The sequence below is a fragment of the Dama dama genome, chromosome 3 (genome assembly GCF_033118175.1).
Source record: "Dama dama isolate Ldn47 chromosome 3, ASM3311817v1, whole genome shotgun sequence".
NCBI lineage: Eukaryota > Metazoa > Chordata > Mammalia > Artiodactyla > Cervidae > Dama > Dama dama.
Window position 1 is genome coordinate 48,606,454 of NC_083683.1, and position 18,915 is coordinate 48,625,368.

An 18,915-nucleotide genomic window follows, 5' to 3' on the forward strand; every position below is an offset into this window, starting at 1 on the left:
GTATGCCTGAGGGAGAGTGTGGTGGGGAGTGGAAGATGGGGCTGGAGAGGACAAAGGAGGCTGAGGAGCTGAAAAGGACAGCAGGTGGTTCAGCAGGGTGGCTGGAGGATGGGCCGGAGAGTTGGGAGATTGGGGTCCTGGGGGAGGGGGCGAAGTTGGGGTTTTGTGGGGAAGAGGTGAGGGTGGGGGATAAGAGATGCAACTCTGGGTCCAGGCGGGCCCCAGAGCTGGGAAGCACAACAGGAAAAGGAAAGGCAGGATGCTCTTGTCCGCACTGGGGCAGCGAAACAGGAAGGCAAGTAGGAAGCTAATATTTATGCTCAGATCCCTGCCTCGGGGGCTCTGGGGAGGGGGTGCATTCTTGTTTGTCGGCTCTGTGGTCCTCACGCCAACCCTGCGGGGTGGGCACAGCAGCCCTTGCAGGACGGGAAGATGCCTCGTGGTGCTTGGCGGAGGTCGAGGACCCCCATCCGTGATCCTCTCAGCGTTCCACAACCCCACTGCAGTCAGGCTGTGTTGGGCGAGGAGGGGGTGGGTGCCCATGGTTTAGGATGTGCCCGTGGTTGGGCGGGGGGTGGGGGAGGCTGGACTGGATGAGGGCTGCTTTGTCCTTAGTTTCAACCAGATCCACTGAGGGCCTTCTGGGTGCAGTTTCCACACCTGACACCCAGCCTAGGGCAGCGAGAAAGGAAGGGCACGTCCTCTTTGCTCCAGTCCTAGCTGTCAAAAGCTTGCAGACCTGGGGAGATGAGACACACAAAAAGAGAAATAATGGTAGAATGTAGTATGTGATCTGTGTGAAAGGAGGCAGCAGCTGATTAAGGGATTCATCCATCCATTCAAGAAACATTGAGTTCACCACCTACTGTCATTTAATCCTAGTTGTGTAATTATCTAAACATTGAAAGACAAATTGGAAAAAGAAAAAGAAGCATGAAGGAACTCCATCTCTACTCCAGGGCACAGAGGACATAGGGATTTATTTTTGATTCAGACAATATTTGCTGAGTGCCTGTCATGTACTAGGTCCTAGTTCTAGGTGCTGGGATAGTGAGCAATAGGGAGAACCAAGTCCTTGCCCTTGGAGCTTAGCTCGGATTTGCTACCTGGCTTGCCAGTGCTTTCAGGGGACAGAACCACCAGCATGATGGAAATTCAGAGGAGGGCTGGACACAGGACCCTGGGCTGGGTTCAGGAAAGCGGAAAGACTCCAGCAAGGCTTGGAAGTCTGGCAGGATCTAGAAAAGTGGAATGGAGGGGTGAAGACAGCACCAGGGAGGGGACTTTGTGAGCAAAAGCTGAGAGGACAGGAGGTACGTGGGCTGTGACGAGATGGGAGCTGATGGTTGAGGTGGAGGGTCTGTGTTCAGATGTGGGAGACAAAGTGGAGAGAGGCCAGCTTAGCAACAGACTGTGGAGACCCTCAAATGTTAATTCACCCTGAGAGGGGTTCCCAGGGTTGAAGGCAGAGCCCCTCCCACCTTCCCAGCAGCCTGTGCTCTGGAGGCTGAGGCAGTGCCGGGAGAGAGGAAAGGGCTGCTCCCAGTCTGTGTGGCCAAAGCTGCTGGCCGCAAGTCCAGGGGGCCTACCCTGAGGACCCTCGTGCATCACTGAGGGAGTCCCTCCAGGAAGCCAGGACACCTGCCACGAGAGGACTGAGACCTTTCCTGGGGCAGAATTGCAATGGCATCAGACGCCCAAACTCAACCCAGAATGAGAATTTGGGGGTCTCTGAGTGGAGGCGTGAGCAAGAGGTGGGGACATCAAAGTGGTGCATTGCCTGCTGTTGTCAGTATCTGGGTGCCCAGCTGCCCGCTCTGGTCTCTTGACATCCAGAGAGTTGTACAGGCACCTCCCTGCTCTGCTCCTCTCTCGTCTCCATCTCACAGTCAGAGAATATAAGAGCGGGTACCACTTACTGACCCGCTACTGCAAGCCCCTCTGCCTTACTCTAGTGAGAAACCCATCCTGGGGTGAGAGGCAGGGGAGGCGACTTCCTGAAAGTGGATGGGAAAATGGAGCCAGAGCGCCGGTCTCAGCAGGACAGAACCTGAGCTCACTGTGCCCTGGGCTTGGTGGCCTTGGCCAGGTCCCTTCACCTGAGCCTCAGTTTCTTCCTGTGGGAATAGTAGTAGCTCCCTCCCAGGGCCCCAGGGTGATGAGGCGAAAGGGTTTGCAGCAAGCCCGCACATGTGCTGTGGATGTTAAGATAATGGTTCAGCTGGACCTGGAGGCTGCGTTTCCTGAGTCCCTGGCTGGTCTTTGCCCCAGCGCCCTCCAGTCCTAGTTCAGGCCTGGAAGACAGCCTGTGGCTGCCCCCATAGGGGATGCCCAGCACTGCATTAGCTGAAGGAAGCCTCTCTGAAAAGGTTCCTCTGCTTGTGTGCTGTCACCTGCTCCCAGCCCCACCTGTGACCTCTTTTCTAGGATAACTGGGAATGTCTGGCTGCTGAGCGCAGCCTGGCCAAGCTGGCGGTGCTGGCATGGGACCTAGTCTGGCAACTGGTTATATATAGCCCCTGCATCCATGGCCTTGGCAGGGTGCTCCTGGCCTGGGCGCAGGGAACACTCAAGAAGAGGCCCTGAAGCTGCCGTCCTTGCCACGCCCAGCCCGGAACTGGCATGAGGGTACCTGGGAGCTCCCTGGGCACATGGGCTGTGCAGGCCTAGGGTGCTGGCCAGGGCTTGCTGTGGGTTTGAGGCACCTCTTCTTTATTCTGTGGCCTGGGATAAAATAGGGAGGATGGTGACTGAGGGCCTGGAGTGCCCTTTGGGCTTGGAGGCAGATCAAAGGGAACCGCCTGTCCTATTGCTGTTTTTGAGATCGGTTTAATCAGAGGGCATGTGTGTCCAATCCTCCTCCAGGGGGGGAAGAAGGGAAGGAGAGGTCAGGGCCCAGGATGTATCACTAAAGGGTCCTCAACCCATTCCTAAATCCCACAGCCCCCAGCTGTGGCCTGGAAAGGCAATATACTTAGTAGAAAACTATGCTTGGGGTCAAAAGGCTCAGCTCACCACCAGCAGCGATAGACTAACGGCATGGTGTATATGACCTCCTTTCTCACGGGTGAAACAGAATTGAAAATACCTACCTTGCAGGACTGTGCTGAGGGCCCCCAAGGGGAAGGCCCCTGGAGGGTGTTTGGCCTTGTCAAGTGAGTCTGAAGGAGGCTGATTAGGTAACCGCTCACCTGCGGGTCTTTCCCACTCACCCTGCCCTCTCTGTGTGCCCTCAGGCTGGCCCAGGCCCCGCGCAGACACGCCAGGCCCTCAGCCCCAGCCCATGGACCTGCGGGTGGGCCAGCGGCCCCCGGTGGAGCCCCCTCCGGAGCCCACACTGCTGGCCCTGCAGCACCCCCAGCGCCTCCACCACCACCTCTTCTTGGCGGGCCTGCAGCCCCAGCGCTCGGCAGAGCCCATGCGGGTAAAGCTAGAGCCCCCACGAAGCCTCGAGCCCAGACCCGGCCCCGCCGTCCCTTCAGCCTCCACCTCTGCCCTCAACTCCTCGGCCCCCTCCCCACAGCTCTCAATGGACACACCGATGCCCGAGTTGCAGATGGGGCAGCAGGAACAAGAGCTGCGGCAGCTTCTCAATAAGGACAAGAGCAAACGAAGTAAGGATGGAAGCCTCCCCCACCCCCCCGGCGTGTCCACGGCCCCCTGTGTGGGCGGAGAAGGACGATGCCAGCCCCGGTCGGGGTCGCTCTCTGCCTGCCCGGCACTGCGGGTGAATGCGGGAGGAGGTGAAGGGAGGCCCGTGGGCTTCACAGAAGGGGTGTAGCCCCAGGCTTGGCTGTTGCATGAAGGGCTCCTGGGAAGCCTCTTCCAGGGGGTGGCGTGATCAGGGCAATGGGCAGAAAATGTTCCAGGGAGCCCATCCCGTTCATCCCACCCCCCGAACCACTCATGGTTTCCGCCCCTGCAGGTGCCGTAGCCAGCAGTGTGGTCAAGCAGAAGCTGGCAGAGGTTATTCTGAAGAAACAACAGGCGGCCCTAGAGAGAACGGTCCATCCTAACAGCCCCAGCGTTCCCTACAGGTAACTCCCTCTCCGCCCCGCCCCCTTGTGTCCTTGCCACGCCCCCCTCCGGGTGTCCGCCAATGAGCGCACAGCATACGCAGACCGCTGCTTTCAGCTGTCCTTCACCTTATCCTCACCCCTCACCTCTAATCCTAGTGCCTCTCCTCCGACCCTCTCTCCCAGCTCATACCTGCCCTCCTCTGGCCTTTAATTATCTCTCTTCACCCCGCCTGAGGCCTTTCTTCCCTACAAGCCCTCCTTCCCCCACATACACTCTCTCACACACACCACGCTAACTTTCTCCTCTGTATCTTCCCCTAAGCACAGAAATATCCAGATTCCTAGAACAGCTTCCTCCCTTTGTGTCTGGGACCCTGGCTCCTAAGCACAGATCAGGATGGGTGGCCCAGTACTGCCCCCTGGAGATGGCCCCTGTTCCTGCTGGCCATGCTGGCTGCTCCACTCCAGCATGCCTGCATCCTAAGTCGCTTCAGTCGTGTCCGACTCTTTGTGACCCCATGGATTATAGCCCGCCAGGCTCCTCTCCATGGGATTCTCCAGGCAAGAATACTAGAGTAGGTTTCCATGCCCACCGCCAGGGTATCTTCCCAACCCAGGGATCGAACCCACATCTCTTATGTCTCCTGCATTGGCAGGGGGGCTCTTTACCACTAGCGCCACCTGGGAAGCCCCGCCGCCTCCCCGGCAGGTCTCAAAGGGTGGAAGGAGGTGGCTGCCACGCCACTGGGCATCTCTGATCCTCTGAAGCAGCCTTGGTGCTCCCTCCGCAGAACTCTGGAGCCCTTGGAGACGGAGGGAGGGGCCCGTTCCATGCTCAGCAGCTTCCTGCCTCCTGTTCCCAGCCTGCCTTGCGACCCCCCAGAACACTTCCCTCTGCGCAAGACAGGTGCGTGGAAGGCCAGCAGGGACCGCCAGAGGGCTAAGGGGAAGAGCCTTGGGGGAGAGTCAGGGAGGGGGCACTGCCTCCTCCTGCCTGTCTCAGAGAGGGCTGGAAGGGAGGGCGTAGGGCAGGGACGGGGTGGGCGTGCGCCGAGTCACCCCGGCACTCCTGCAGTCTCCGAGCCCAACCTGAAGCTGCGCTACAAGCCCAAGAAGTCCCTGGAGCGGAGGAAGAACCCGCTACTCCGGAAGGAGAGTGCCCCTCCCAGCCTTCGGCGGCGGCCAGCAGAAACCCTCGGCGGTGAGGCCCGGCAGGGTGGGTGGGTGGGGGGCAGGCCCGGTGCCCTCCCCCAGGGCTGCCGTGGGTGGTTGTCACAGGGTGCCCTACACACTTGCCGGGGGTTGAGTTGGGGCTGAACCCAGCTCTTGTTCTATTGGCTAATCTGACGTCTGCCCAGAAGAAGGGGCACCTTAAAAAAACCAAGTGTTCAGAGGTGCTGGAGGCTGATGGTGGCCTTCCTGTCCTGCTGGGAAGAAAGCAGGAAGCAGAGCCCACCCACCGCGGAAGGGGCTTGTTCCTGGTCCCCTCCTGGCCACCCCTGGCTCCTAACTGTGCACCCCCCTCTCCCCAACCCTCAGACTCCTCCCCTAGTAGTAGCAGCACACCGGCATCAGGGTGCAGCTCCCCCAACGACAGCGAGCATGGCCCCAACCCCGTCCTGGGCTCTGAGGTAAGGCCTTGGCAGGCTGGGCACCCCGGGGCATCTCTGGGGCTCAGTGGTCCTCAGCCGGTGGCCCGGCCAGGCTGGGGCTTCAGCATCTGGGCAGCCCCCATCCGAGCCTCTGGGGGGTTCTGGGGAAAGTGTGCCAGGGGGTGGAGGTCTGGAACCGGTGACCCCTGCCCTGCTCCCATGGCAGGCGCTCTTGGGCCAGCGGCTGCGGCTGCAGGAGACCTCTCTGGCCCCGTTCGCCTTGCTGCCCACAATCACACTGGGGCTGCCCGCCCCTGCCAGGGTGAGTGGCTGAGGCGCCCTCCCCCGCCCCAAGCACCTGAGATCTCTCCATCCCTTCTCCTACACCCCGCCCCATGGCCTTCACTGTCCTCCCCACCGGGGTCTTCTCGCCAGTGATGTTCCCCCCACTCTCCCGCAGGCTGATGGTGACCGCAGGACCCATGCGACTCTGGGCCCTCGGGGCCCAGTCCTGGGGAGCCCCCATGCTCACCTCTTTCTGCCCCATGGCCTGGAGCCCGAGGCTGGGGGCCCCCTGCCCTCTCGCCTGCAGCCCATTCTCCTCCTGGATCCCTCAGTGTCTCACACCCCTCTGCTGACTGGTGAGTCCCAGCTTCTCCAGAAGGGCTGGATCCCAGCACCCTGCCGAGGGCCAAGTATGACCTGGGTCCCGTCCTCCTGTGCGTCTTGCTGCTGAGTCCCTGGCTCGCCTCACCCCCCACCCTGGCTTCCCTCCACTCTTCCTTGTGGTCCCCTCCTTATGCCCCCCACCCCATTCTTTCCAGTGCCCGGGCTTGGGCCACTGCCCTTCCACTTTGCCCAGTCCTTACTGACCACCGAGCGGCCCTCTGGATCAGGCCTCCACCGGCCACTGAGCCGGACCCGCTCAGAGCCCCTGCCCCCAAGCGCCACTGCCCCCTCACTGCTGGGCCCCCTGCAGCCCCGCCTGGAGCGGCTCAAACCTCACGTCCAGCTGATCAAGGTGAGGGGAACGGGGTAGGGGAGGCAGTGAGGGGTGGCTGAACTGGGCCCCTGAACTGGGGCTGAAAGAAGGGAGACTCAGGAGGGACAGGGCGAGAGGGGGGATGTGTGGGGCCCAGGGCTGTGTGATCACTAGAGTCCCAACGGGATGCAGGATGATCTGGCCCCAATCACCACTCCCCACCACATGCCACAGCATGTCTCCTCAGTAGACATCTCCCCCCACCCCCAGAGGTCAGCCAAGCCGAGTGAGAAGCCCCGACTGCGGCAGATACCCTCGGCTGAGGACCTCGAGACAGACGGCGGGAGCGTGGGGCCGCTGCGGGATGACAGCCTGGAACACAGGGAGTCCAGCCATGGGCAGCAGGAGGCCAGAGGCCCTGTTCCTCTCCAGCAGCACCAGCAGGTATGGTTGGGCCCAGGGCCCTCTAGGAAGGTAGAGTCAGGAGACTCTGGGGCCTCGTAATGGTGGAAGGGAGGGAGATAGGATGTCAGTGCAGGGGACAGCTCTGGGACCATGGGTCCTCTGCCAAACCCACACTGAGGTACAGACAGACACACACGCAGGCATACATGCATTCACACATAGGCATACGTGCATTCCTCCACACATACATGTACGTGCACCTCCAGCAGCCTTCCAGCCTCGGGGTGAAGCCATGTCCCTTTCCGGTGGTGAGACTGGCCTTTCACGGAGCCCCACGCATTCCCGCTCTGGGACTTCTCCCCTGTGACTGTTGGTACTGTTTCCAGGAAGGTGCTAGGGCAGGAGGTGGGGCAGAGCTGGGCTTGGCCCTTCAAATGCACGAGTCAAGCCATGGCGTCTTCGTTTGCTGGGGCTCATGTAACAAGTACTACAGAGTGTGTGCCTTAAACAGCAGGTGTTCCTTTCCCCACAGTTCTGGAAGCTGGAGGTCTGACATCGGGGTGTTGGTGGGTGGGTTCCCTCTGAGCCCGGTGAAGGAAGGTCTCTTCCCTCGGCCTGTAGACGGCCGCCTTCTCCCTGGGTCTGCACATGGTCTTCTGTCCACGTCTGTATCCCAACTTCCCCTGTTTATAAGGACAAGAATCATATTGGAGATTACCCTGATGACCTCATTTTTAACTTGAGTACCTCTGTGAAAACCCTATCTCCGTCAGGTCACGTTCTGAGGGGACTGGGTGTCTCATCCTAAATATGAGGTGGGAAGGGACACAACTCAGCCCATAAGATGTGGCGACAGTCCACAGGGTGTAGCGGCTCACGCAGGTCCCTGTGTCCTTGGGCGGTGGGTAGTCCTCGGAGACCAGGAGGAGATCCTGGTCAGAGCTGACCTGAGGCCCCTCACCCCAGTTCTGGTGTTGGAGTCTCGAGGGCCCAGGGAGCTCTGGTGGAATGGGGTGGTCAGTCTGGGCTGCAGATCTTTGGGGGAGTATATGGGCAGGGAGCTCAGAGACTCAAAGTCCAGCTGGGCGGCAGGGCCAGAGGCTTTTGCAGAAAACGGGCCCGACGGGAGGTTTCTTGGCTGTGGGCAGAGGCGGATGGAGCAGGGTCTGAGAACCTGGAGCCTGAGGCCCTCTGTGTCCCTCAGGTGTTCCTCTGGGAGCAGCAGCGACTGGCCGGGCGGCTCCCCCGAGGAGCCACTGGAGACTCCATGCTGCTTCCCCTGGCCCCGGGCAGTCACCGGCCCCTGTCCAGGGCTCAGTCATCCCCGGCCGCACCTGCCTCGCTGCCGACTCCAGAGCCCGCCAGCCAGGCCCGCATCCTGCCCAGCTCAGAGACCCCTGCCCGGACCCTGCCCTTCACCACGGGTAAGGCTTGGATTGGAGGGCAGGAGGAAGAGGCCGGGGCACACAGGGGCTCGGAGAGGAGTCCTTAATTCCCGTGTCATAATTCACTGTGGATGTGTTTCGAGACCACAGAGCCCTTTCTTGGTCTGAGGAGATCTACTCAGTGTCCCATGGAGCAGGTGGTTTCCATGTTACAGTTAAGGAGACCCAGGCTCGGGAAATCTAGGGGACAGCTGGCTGGCAGTCAGGCCAGGCTAAGAATTCAGGTCTCCTGACAATTAGTTCAGGCCTTTCAAAAATTACATCATTGCTCTGCTTGTGAGAAGAACTCAAGAGCATTTTAGAAATTTTGAAAAATACAGAAAAGCATAAGAATGGAAGAAAAACCTTCAGCCAGGGGACTTCCTTGGTGATCCAGTGGGTAGGACTCTGTGCTCTCAATGCAGGGGCCCCAGGTTCGATCCTGAGTCAGGGAACTAGACCCCACACACTGCAACTAAGAATTCACATGCTGCATGCCACAACGAAGACCTGGTGCACCCAAATAAATAAATATTAAACAAGGAAAGAAAAAACATATAGGTGTGACCTTTAAATTTATTTAAAAAATAAAAAAAATCACGAGCCAGTATCCCATCACCCAGAGGCAACCCCTCATACATGCTGCCATATTTCAGGCCAGGCTTTGTTCTAGCCACACGTATAAATCCCATATACACTACGTTTCGTGGCTACATTTTATACCCTACTTTATTTATTTTACTCATTATGAGTCTTTTGTGATATAATTAATCTTTAAAAGTGGGATTTTTTTATAAAGTAATTTTATTTATTTATTGTCGGCTGTGCTGGGTCTTCGTTGCTGTGCAGGCTCTTCCCTAGTTGCGGTGAGTGGAGGTTGCCCTCCAGCTGTGGTGTGTGGGTTTCCCATGGCAGTGGCTTCTGTCGTTGCGGAGCACAGGCTCAGTAGTTCTGGTGCATGGACTCCATTGCTCCTTGGCCTGTGGGATCTTCCTGGACCAGGGACCAAACCCATGTCTCCTGCATTGGCAGGCAGATTCTTTACCACTGAGCCACCAGGGAAGCCCTGAAAATGAGATTTTATAGTGTGTCATCATAGTATTTTAGCTTAAACATTTCTTATTGGTCAAGCAGTCAGGTGGTTATTCATTTTCCCCCATTTGAATTTCCCCAAAGCCACGTCTGTCTTCTCACATGGCCTGGTGTCTCTGTGGGCTTCCCAGCTCCCAGTTTTGGGGGCTCCTATTTGGGCCATCATATCCAGGCGAGCCCCCAGCCTCAGGCCTCCCTTCGTTAGGCCCCGAGCTCTTGAGGTCACGGTCATGGTCCTTGGGCCACATGAGGAGGGTCAGTGAGTCGGGAAGGCAGTGGCACGTGGCAGTTGTGTAGGCTGGGGCTGCGTGGTGTGTGGGTGAGGTGCCCAAGGCTGCCTGGGTAAGGAGCTGGGGGTGTGTGTGCAGGTGCTGAGGGGTAGGATGGGGCACCGGGGACTGTTTGGGCTGTGGGGTGTGTCCGGGGCTCCCCGGGGCCCTGACCCCTGAGCCCACTCCCCGCAGGGCTGGTCTATGACTCGGTGATGCTGAAGCACCAGTGCTCCTGTGGGGACAACAGCAGGCACCCGGAGCACGCGGGCCGTATCCAGAGCATCTGGTCGCGGCTGCTGGAGCGGGGGCTCCGAAGCCAGTGTGAGGTGAGGAGGCAGGGGGCTGGGCTTTGGGATGAGAGTGGGTGAGGGCTGTGGGAGGGAGGGAGCCGGGAGGGCCTGGAGCCAGTCTGGGCAGTGGGAATGGCAAGGGAGGGCTGCCCAAAGCAGAGGCTCAGGGGCTCCATGGGTCCTTCCTCAGTCTCTCCGGGGCCGGAAGGCCTCCCTGGAGGAGCTACAGTCGGTGCACTCCGAGCGGCACGTGCTCCTCTACGGCACCAACCCACTCAGCCGCCTCAAACTGGACAATGGGAAGCTGGCAGGTAGGGGCCCCCAGACCCCCACCCCCAGCCTCCGGCTCACCCAGCCCGAGCACCCTCCTGCGGTCTGGTCCTCATTCTGCCAAGCTCGTCCCTTCGGCGTCCAGGCACCCCCGTGCTGCCCCTGGTTCCTCTGCTGCCCACCTCCACCCCTCCCTGCCAGCCCCTCCCCACCATCTTCTCAGGGCCTCCCTGCTCCGGGCCGGGCCGGAGGCTGAGCGGGTTCAGTCCATGCACCTGGGCCTCTCCCCGCAGGCCTCCTGGCACAGCGGATGTTCGTGATGCTGCCTTGTGGCGGCGTTGGGGTAAGTGTGCGGGGTCTCCAGACCTTCTCCTCCCTCCTGATCCCCCAGGCCCAGCCCCTGCCTGCTCGTTTCGGTGGTCCTGCCGGGCCCCGTGGGCTGGGCTTTCCCCTCATCCCCCTCTGCCGGCTAGAAGCTCCTCATTGGTGGGTGTGTCCTCCTGAGCGTAGAGCCCCTTGGCTTGCACTTTGAAGGCCTCTAGTGGAGGTTGAGGAGGCTGAGAGAGCAGGGCTGAGCCTGGGGCTTGGGCTCATCTCCGTCTGGGAGCACGCTGGCCTCCAGGCCACCTGGCCTGGCGCTGTGGGTGCCTCTGGCATCCTTGGCAACCCAGGCATGTCTCTCCAACGCCCTAGATTTCCCTGCTCCTTCTCACTCCGCCTGGGGACTTCTGCCTCCTGGCGGTGCCCTTCCTGCCCTCAAAATGTCCCTGTGGTGGTTTCCCAGCCGGGCGTGTGCAGCAGGGGACGGAGGCCTAGTCCTGGAGGGATGGGAACTGTCGCTGGGAGGCTGTGTGGGAGCCAGTCAGCGCCCTGTTCACAACTTCCCATTTCTTGCCACTTTCTGATTTTTCCAACTGTTGTTGCTTCTGTTTTCTCCTCCCTCCTCTCCCTCTCTGTCTCTGTCTTTCTCTCTTTCTCCAGCCTCTTGCGACTCTCTCTGCCTTCCTCGCCTCTCTCGGTCCGCCTCGCCCTCCCCATCTCCCCATCATGCCCCCCGGCCCCTCCCTAGCCTTGAGGCCCAGGGACTGGGTTTGGGGGGCCTCCCAGCCTGGGCTAGGGGCCCTGAGTGGAAGACAGTGGTGCAGACGGCCCCTCGAGCTCCGACCATCCCGAGGGCCTGAGCAGAGTCAGCAGGGGCTTAAAACCCCCTCCAGGCCCAAACCCCAAGTCCCGCCCAGGTAACGCCATGCCCCCTCCTCTGACCGGGGAGGCAGGCGCGATGCTGCCAGCAGAGTGCTGGCCAGATGCGGGCTGGTGATGTGGACTGAAGCTGGGAAGAAGTTGTGCTGGGACTGGGGGACACGGGAGGCCTTGCCTTTGGGCGGTGGGGCATGGGGGAGGCAGTGCCGTCTGCCCGGCTCCCTGCCCCTGGGGTCCTAGCCGTGGGGTGGGCGCTGCCCCTGAGGCCCCGGCTCCTGTGGGAGGCCGTGGGTGAGGCGGGCCTTGACTCTGGCCCCCACAGGTGGACACTGACACCATCTGGAATGAGCTGCACTCCTCCAATGCAGCCCGCTGGGCTGCTGGCAGCGTCACTGACCTCGCCTTCAAAGTGGCCTCCCGTGAGCTAAAGGTAGGAGGCTTGAGTGGAGGGTGGACTAGCCACGGAGGAAGGAGGCAGGGGACGGGCAGCGGGGAAGGCAGACCCAACACCCAGCATCGCATTCCTCCTGGAGATCACCGCAGGGTTTCGGGAGGGAAACCTAGAGCTCTGGGGACCCAGATGAGATCTGAAGCCTAGGCTCACGTTACCTGCTGAGGAATCAAGTCACTGGGCCCCTGGTCCTGTGGTCTCTGAGAGAGGCAGGCCCATGCTAATGCGGGGTCAGTTAACATGTTTGCTGTGTGACCACGGGCAAGTCGCGGAGCCTCTCCAGGGCCCCGTGCCCTAGCAGACTGGCCCTTTGTGGTGCTGAAGTTTTACACACCAGGCTGACACCCATGTTTGTTTGCTCTGGGCTTGGCACCTTATGGGAGCTTGTGTTGAGCCCCCACTGTTTGGGAGCTCATGGCTCAAGTCTTAGCTCTGCCATCAGGCAACTTCGCACAAGTAATTAATATTAAATCCACCTAAGGCTCCAGGTTTCTCCTGTCTGTAAACCAGATAATCGCAGTGTTTATCTTATGAAGATGTTATGAAGATTAGGTAACATTTACCTCAGAGCGTTGTGAGGGTGAAATCCAGTGTTTACCCTTTGCTTAGCACAGTGCCATGCACATAGATTTTGCCCAATAAATAATAGCTGTTGTTATTACAAAGTGATAACAGCCAGGAGCCCCCAGGATGGGAGGTTCTGTGTTCACGGCCTGGGGCTCAGCAGAGGGCCCCTTGGTCAGCCATGCTGACTTGCAGTCCCTTCTCAGGGGAAGAGCCTGCGGCTGGGGGACGGGTTCATGGAGGTGTGGGTCAGACGGTTGGCTGTTTGGTTGACAAGCATTCTTTCTGTTTCCAGAACGGTTTTGCTGTGGTTCGGCCCCCAGGACACCATGCAGACCATTCCACAGCCATGTAAGTCCCGGGGAGGCCTAGGTGGGCTGGAGTGGGGGGGCAGGTCCTCATGGCCCTCCTGCTGGGGGGGCTTGGTTGGCCAGGGTCCCCCTCCTTCCTGTCAGCCTTCTGGGGCCGGGCTGGAGACAGGTGGGGCAGGGGTGGCACGGGGAGGGAACGGGCTGGCACGACCTCCGTCTTTTCCTTCCAGGGGCTTCTGCTTCTTCAACTCAGTGGCCATTGCCTGCCGGCAGCTGCAACAGCAGGGCAAAGCCAGCAAGATCCTCATTGTGGACTGGGTAGGTCCCGGCTCCTGGCCCCTGCAGGTCCGAGAGCCCTGTGGAGAGAGCCCTGAGCCTGGCGACCTGAGACTTTGTGGCTTTGTGTCCTACCTAGTTCTGCATTCGCCTCCCCGAGCCTCGGTTTCCCTGTGTGGAAACATGGGTGAGGACAGTGCCCCCATCACGGGGCCTTTGGAAGGCCAAGGGGAGTTGGCCTGTGGGAAGGGCTCAGCCGTAATTGGTCCCCACAGGGAAGGAGCCATCTGAATGCTGCCTTTGGGCCTCTGTGGGCTTCTCTCTGTAGATCTGGTCACTTCTGCTCTTCCCCTGCAGGTAGTGAGAGTGCCAATAATATCACATAACATCAACCAACCACTAATCAAATCTAGACACTGATGGTTTCACGCATCACATATTTAATCCTGACTCTGCCCTGGTTTACAGATAAGGGAAGTCAGCACAGAGGGGTTAGGTTGACCTGTACACGGCCGTACAGCTTGTAAGTCCTGAGACCCGAGGCCCCTTAGCCCTGGAGCACCTGTGTCTAAACACTTCATACTAACATCTGCTTAGGGAATGTTTTAGCGCAGGAGGGAGGAAGAACGGGCCACACTTGTGCGCATGCGCAGTCCTCCTTCGCATTCCCAGGCCAGGCAAGAGTCTGGGGGCGATGCTCGGCGCTCCTCTGAGGGTGGCGCTGGGCCTCGTTGTCCTAGCCCCTCTTTAATGGAGTGTGGTTTCCATCACTTGCATCATGCCCTGACCTTGGGCAAGACGCAGTAGTGAGGGTTCCTGATGTGTGACCCTGGACTCTTCCCTCTCCCGGCACTCACCCTCCGCCAGCACGTACTCTCCCGCGGCTCTGGCTGGCCGGCCCTCGGTGCAGTTCCGCCCCTTCCGGGTCTTATGTTATCATCACCCCCACCCAGTCTTATGTACATATCTTTACATAACGTGGGGAGACTGAGGCTTAGAAAGCGCCCATGGGTCCCTTGACAGTTTAACTCTAGGAGCCCCTGTGTTCTCACCCCCAGGTCTAGGCTCCTGACCTTCAGAATGGTCACTGACCTGGAGACTTTTCCAGCCTGCCTCTGTCCCCATCTCTCTGCTTTCAGACCTGCCCTAATCCACTGCCCATCTCCCTGCACAGGACGTTCACCATGGCAACGGCACCCAGCAGACCTTCTACCAGGACCCCAATGTGCTGTACATCTCCCTTCATCGCCATGACGACGGCAACTTCTTCCCTGGCAGTGGGGCTGTGGATGAGGTAACCACATCTTCCAGCCCACTGACTCTCCCGAGTGGCCCTAACTCTCTCTTGTCGCAGCTAGCTGTGTGATCCTGGGTAGGCTGCTGAGCCTCTCTGATCCTCCGTTTCTACATTTGGGAGTGAAGGGGCTGCATGAGCTGCTCTTGTAGCACTGACATCCAGGGGTTCTGCTCCCGGGACACTGCTCTCTTCACATCTCTCTTGCCTCCTGTTTTCCAGGTGGGAGCTGGCAGCGGTGAGGGCTTCAATGTCAACGTGGCCTGGGCTGGAGGTCTGGACCCCCCGATGGGGGATCCTGAGTACCTGGCTGCCTTCAGGTAAGCTCGCTAGGCGCCCAGAGGAGGCCTGGCCCAGGAGGGCCACCCTCTCCTCCCCTTTTCCAGCAGCACCAGGTTGGAGGTGATCAGGTGGTTGTCAGCTTGTCCTCATCTAATCATGAGACGTTATAAGCCAGCCCTGGAGTGGGCCTGTGGACTGAGACAAAGGGAAAGGCATGGTTACGCTAGCCTCTAGGGGCATCCAGTCCCTGTGGGAAGACAGGAAACAGACTGAAAAGGTCAAGGCGCACTTTATAAAGTCACGTGTTACCAAGAGCCAGTGCTGAACTGAGCGCAGGGAGACAGGCAGGGGGGAGTGAGCAGAGCTGCTCTGTTCAGGCGAAGAAGGCTGCCTGGAGGGGGTGGGCTTTGCATAGGAGCTGAGAAGCCTAAACTGTGGAGGAAGAGGGAAAGCAAGCAGGTGATGTCCGTATTGGGATTGTTGCTTAAGAAAAGCCATTCTAGAAGAGGGACTTGGCTCAGGAGCCTTTGTGTATTTCTCTGTGGGGGTTCCTAGACTCCATTTGGAAAAAGGGAAGCCTGGAAATAGGTCTCTGTATACTTTTCTGGAGTATTCTTAATGAGAGTTAATTTTGTAGGAGCCCTGGGCTAGGGTTCCTGGCATCTGTGCACCCAGAGCCTAGGTTTACTGTCTTGAAGGATGGGTGAGGGATGAGGGGTGGAGGGAGGTAGCTGTGAGGGGCCGGCAGGTGCAAAGGATGAGCATGGATCTAGTAGTCCAGGACCTCAGAGGATCTATTGCCCTGGTCAGCTCTCAGGTGGTAAGTGGTGACGTGGGGCCGACTCAGTCCTAAGCAGGTGGCAGCTGAGGGCTGAGTGTTTCCAGTGTTGCCGTGAGGCGTTAGTAACCTGCCCCTTCCCTGTGGCCCTGCCCACCACTCCCCACCAAACACAGTGCACCGGCTCCTCTTTCATCCCCTCATCCTTGGCTCCTTCCTGCCTCTTGCCAGTTAAGAGCCCTGGGTGACTGAGTCCTTAGGCTGCACCAGGGACATGGATGGCGGGCCAGGGTCAAGGAAGCCAGAGGCGTCCGCTCATCCTGCTGGGAGTGCTGAGAGCAGGGTGCTCCCCCGTAAAGTTGGTGGGAGAGGACTGTCAGGCGGCCCTGCACAGCCTGTGAACCCCCTTCCCCCGCACACAGGATAGTCGTGATGCCCATCGCCCGGGAGTTCTCTCCGGACCTGGTCCTGGTGTCGGCTGGGTTTGATGCTGCCGAGGGTCACCCACCCCCACTGGGTGGCTACCATGTTTCTGCCAAGTGTAAGGAGGGCCCCGACTCGGGGGGTGGCAAGGTCATGAAGGCTGGGCTGGGGCGGGGGCAGCACTGCCCAAGTCAAGAGGGAGGTGACAGTGGTTGGCCCAGGGCTATGAGCGTGGGACGGGGATCGTGCACAGGCCAGGTCGGTTCATCGAGGAAGGCCTAAGTCACACCTGGGGACTCAAGTCCCGCAGACTGGAGGCTTGGTCACAGGACTTCTCCCACCCTGACTGTGTCCTTCCCAGGCTGGGCGGGCAGCTTCTCCTGGGCAGGGGTGGATGGGGAGGAGCAGAGTTCTCAGAACAGAGGGAGCCCACTCAGCCTGCTGAGCCTGGAGGATGGGGAGGAATATGGTGTATCTCAGGGGAAAAGACACGGGCTGGAGTCCCTACCCCCGGTTCAAGTCCTCCCCTGTTACTTACTCGCCACCCTTAACCTCATTGAGCCTTCAGGGAGGCACCCAAATAGGATTGACGGGGGTTCCATGTGAAAGCCATTGGTAGAGTAGAGATTTGTCACCTGAGTCACTGCTTCTAAGGGAGGAACCGAGCAGGGAAATAACAGAGGTGGAGCGGGCCGCCCTCCTCTACCCTGGCCCCTCCTAACCCTTCTCACCCACCGTCTAGGTTTTGGGTACATGACTCAGCAGCTCATGAGTTTGGCCGGAGGTGCGGTGGTGCTGGCCCTGGAGGGTGGCCATGACCTCACAGCCATCTGTGATGCCTCCGAGGCCTGTGTGTCTGCTCTTCTGGGCAACAAGGTGAGGAGCCCGCCCTCAATCCGTGCATCTGTGGGGCAGGCAGTCCAGTTTTCCCAGGAGCACCCCAGGGAGCCAGCAGATGGGGCGCCTCCCTGGGGGCTTGCAGATGGGCAGGGCGGGGGTGGCCAGGCCTGGACTGAGGGGAACAGAGTGGGTGCCTCTTCTCTGGGTCAGACCTCAGGTCAACGTCCCCTGCCCCAGGCAGAGCCAGGAGCACATGCCTATCTGAGCCTGGAAAGCGAGGGCCCTGGGGTGGGGGAGAGCTGGGCCTGTGGGTCCCTGCAAGGCAGGCAGTTGATGCACGCTTTCTTCTGTAGGTGGATCCCCTCTCAGAAGAAGGCTGGAAGCAGAAACCCAACCTCAACGCCATCCGCTCCCTGGAAGCTGTGATCCGAGTGCACAGTGAGTGTGGAGAGAGGACACTGTTGACCCAAGACTTGGGGAAAACTCGGGGGTCTGTTGCCCCCAGGGACCAGAGCCCCAGGTCTTCCAACCCCAGCCAGGCCAGGGGAGCTGCTGCTGCTTCAGAGTAGGCGTCCTGTAAAGTACCCCATAGTAATGGGGGCAGGTGCCCCCACAGGTGAATACCCTTGGAGCCTTCCAGATGGACCCAGCAGGGACCGGCAGACATGGGGACCAGGCAGGACTGGCCTCCCTTCCCCAGCTGCTGCGCTAGGCCAGGCCCCTGCCCCCAGCAGCACTCAGGCCTTGTTTGTGGAAGTGCTGGTTCCCACCCTGACCCTCAATTCTGGCTACAGGGTCTTAGGAACTCTACCTGCTTTGGGAGCTGAGTCCTGGGTTAACTCCACATTTGGAAAGCACTTTAAATTTTCAACTTCAGCTCAGCATCTATGGAGCACTTTATATGCTACCCAGGATCTGTGCAGTGTGTGTGTGAGTTGCTCAGTCGTGTCCACCTCTTTGAGACTCCATGGACTGTAGCCCTCCAGGCTTCTCTGCTCATGGAATCCTCCAGGCAAGAATACTCACTCCAGGAGTGGGTTGCCATTTCCTCCTCCAGGGGATCTCCCTGACCTAGAGCTCAAACCTGGGTCTTCTGCATTGCAGGCATACTCTTTACCGTCTGAGCCACTAGGGAAGCCCCATGATCTATGCTAGGGATACAAAGATGATTAAAACAGATTTCCCACATCTGGGTTCAGCATGGGGTCATACATGACACTGAAGGTGCTGCTATACTTGGCATGGAGCCCTCACACTGGCCAGGCTCTGTGCTGGGCATGTTCCATGGACATTATGCCTCACAGCAGTAGGCAGGATGGTCATGTCCATGGTCTGGATGGGGCAGTGGGAGCCCTGGGCAGATAGGTGGCTTCCGACGGCCGCACAGAGCGGCTGCAGTGTTGGCCAGCTCTCCCGGTTCTGTGTCCTTCCCACCTCCCCTGTCCTGTGCTGGGCTGAGCACTGCTGGGGTCTTCATGTGAGGGGGACCCTACGCTCCAGGAGGCTGGGACTCAGGGCTCTGTGACGTCACTGTGACGTCGACCCCATCCAGGGGAAGGAAGCCCAGATGGTGGTCATGGAAACCCTACACCCACGGGGATGGGTCAGCCGAGGGGGTGGGGGAGTGGCCTGGGCTTTGTGAGGGCGCCTCACCGCACACCGAACCCTCACTTGCTCAGGGTTGGGGGGATCAAGTCGGGGAGGGTGTTGTGTGGAGGTGGAGGCAGCTGAGAACTGACCCCATGCTGAGGACACGCCTGCTACTCTGGGACCCTTGCCCTGAGATGTCCAACCTCAGTACCAGTCTAGGACATGTGGCTGGCAGGTGGGGGGCCTCGTACCCCCGACTCTTTCTGAATCAGCTTCTTGCCCAGGTGAGTACTGGGGCTGCATGCAGCGCCTGGCCTCCCGTCCAGACTCCTGGGTGCACCGGGTGCCAGGGGCCGACGCAGAAGAAGTGGAGGCAGTGACGGCGCTGGCATCCCTCTCTGTGGGCATCCTGGCTGAAGAGCGGTAAGAGCCTGGGCTGACGGCCCCTCCCCTGCGGGGGTCCCCCCAGGTTCCGGCACAGCCGCTTCAGGCTTCTCGGGAAGCTGGGCCCCGCCCGCCCCAGGCCCCAGGCCCCAGGCCCTCTGGCAGCACCACCCTTG

At 59.7% G+C, this 18,915-nt stretch overlaps 1 protein-coding gene across 5 annotated transcripts in view; it reads left to right on the top strand.

The window, feature by feature from the left end:
• The window catches only part of HDAC7 (histone deacetylase 7), a 36,487-nt gene that overhangs the window by 16,376 nt on the left and 1,196 nt on the right, over positions 1–18,915 (top strand). For 3 of the 5 annotated variants that reach the window (XM_061129226.1, XM_061129228.1, XM_061129227.1), the window contains exons 3-25: positions 3,237–3,424; positions 3,524–3,614; positions 3,926–4,037; positions 4,811–4,926; positions 5,095–5,220; positions 5,559–5,650; positions 5,838–5,933; positions 6,072–6,252; positions 6,436–6,632; positions 6,864–7,037; positions 8,203–8,422; positions 9,979–10,112; positions 10,267–10,387; positions 10,640–10,689; positions 11,869–11,976; positions 12,857–12,912; positions 13,103–13,190; positions 14,323–14,442; positions 14,665–14,762; positions 15,925–16,043; positions 16,668–16,801; positions 17,119–17,203; positions 18,640–18,778. In XM_061129226.1, the coding sequence (XP_060985209.1) occupies positions 3,237–3,424; positions 3,524–3,614; positions 3,926–4,037; positions 4,811–4,926; positions 5,095–5,220; positions 5,559–5,650; positions 5,838–5,933; positions 6,072–6,252; positions 6,436–6,632; positions 6,864–7,037; positions 8,203–8,422; positions 9,979–10,112; positions 10,267–10,387; positions 10,640–10,689; positions 11,869–11,976; positions 12,857–12,912; positions 13,103–13,190; positions 14,323–14,442; positions 14,665–14,762; positions 15,925–16,043; positions 16,668–16,801; positions 17,119–17,203; positions 18,640–18,778 (2,845 nt within the window). Of the gene's footprint in view, positions 1–2,472; positions 2,629–3,236; positions 3,425–3,523; positions 3,615–3,925; positions 4,038–4,810; positions 4,927–5,094; positions 5,221–5,558; positions 5,651–5,837; positions 5,934–6,071; positions 6,253–6,435; positions 6,633–6,863; positions 7,038–8,202; positions 8,423–9,978; positions 10,113–10,266; positions 10,388–10,639; positions 10,690–11,868; positions 11,977–12,856; positions 12,913–13,102; positions 13,191–14,322; positions 14,443–14,664; positions 14,763–15,924; positions 16,044–16,667; positions 16,802–17,118; positions 17,204–18,639; positions 18,779–18,915 lie in introns of those variants that run through there. The other 2 variants (XM_061129230.1, XM_061129229.1) reach the window with 2 other exon arrangements.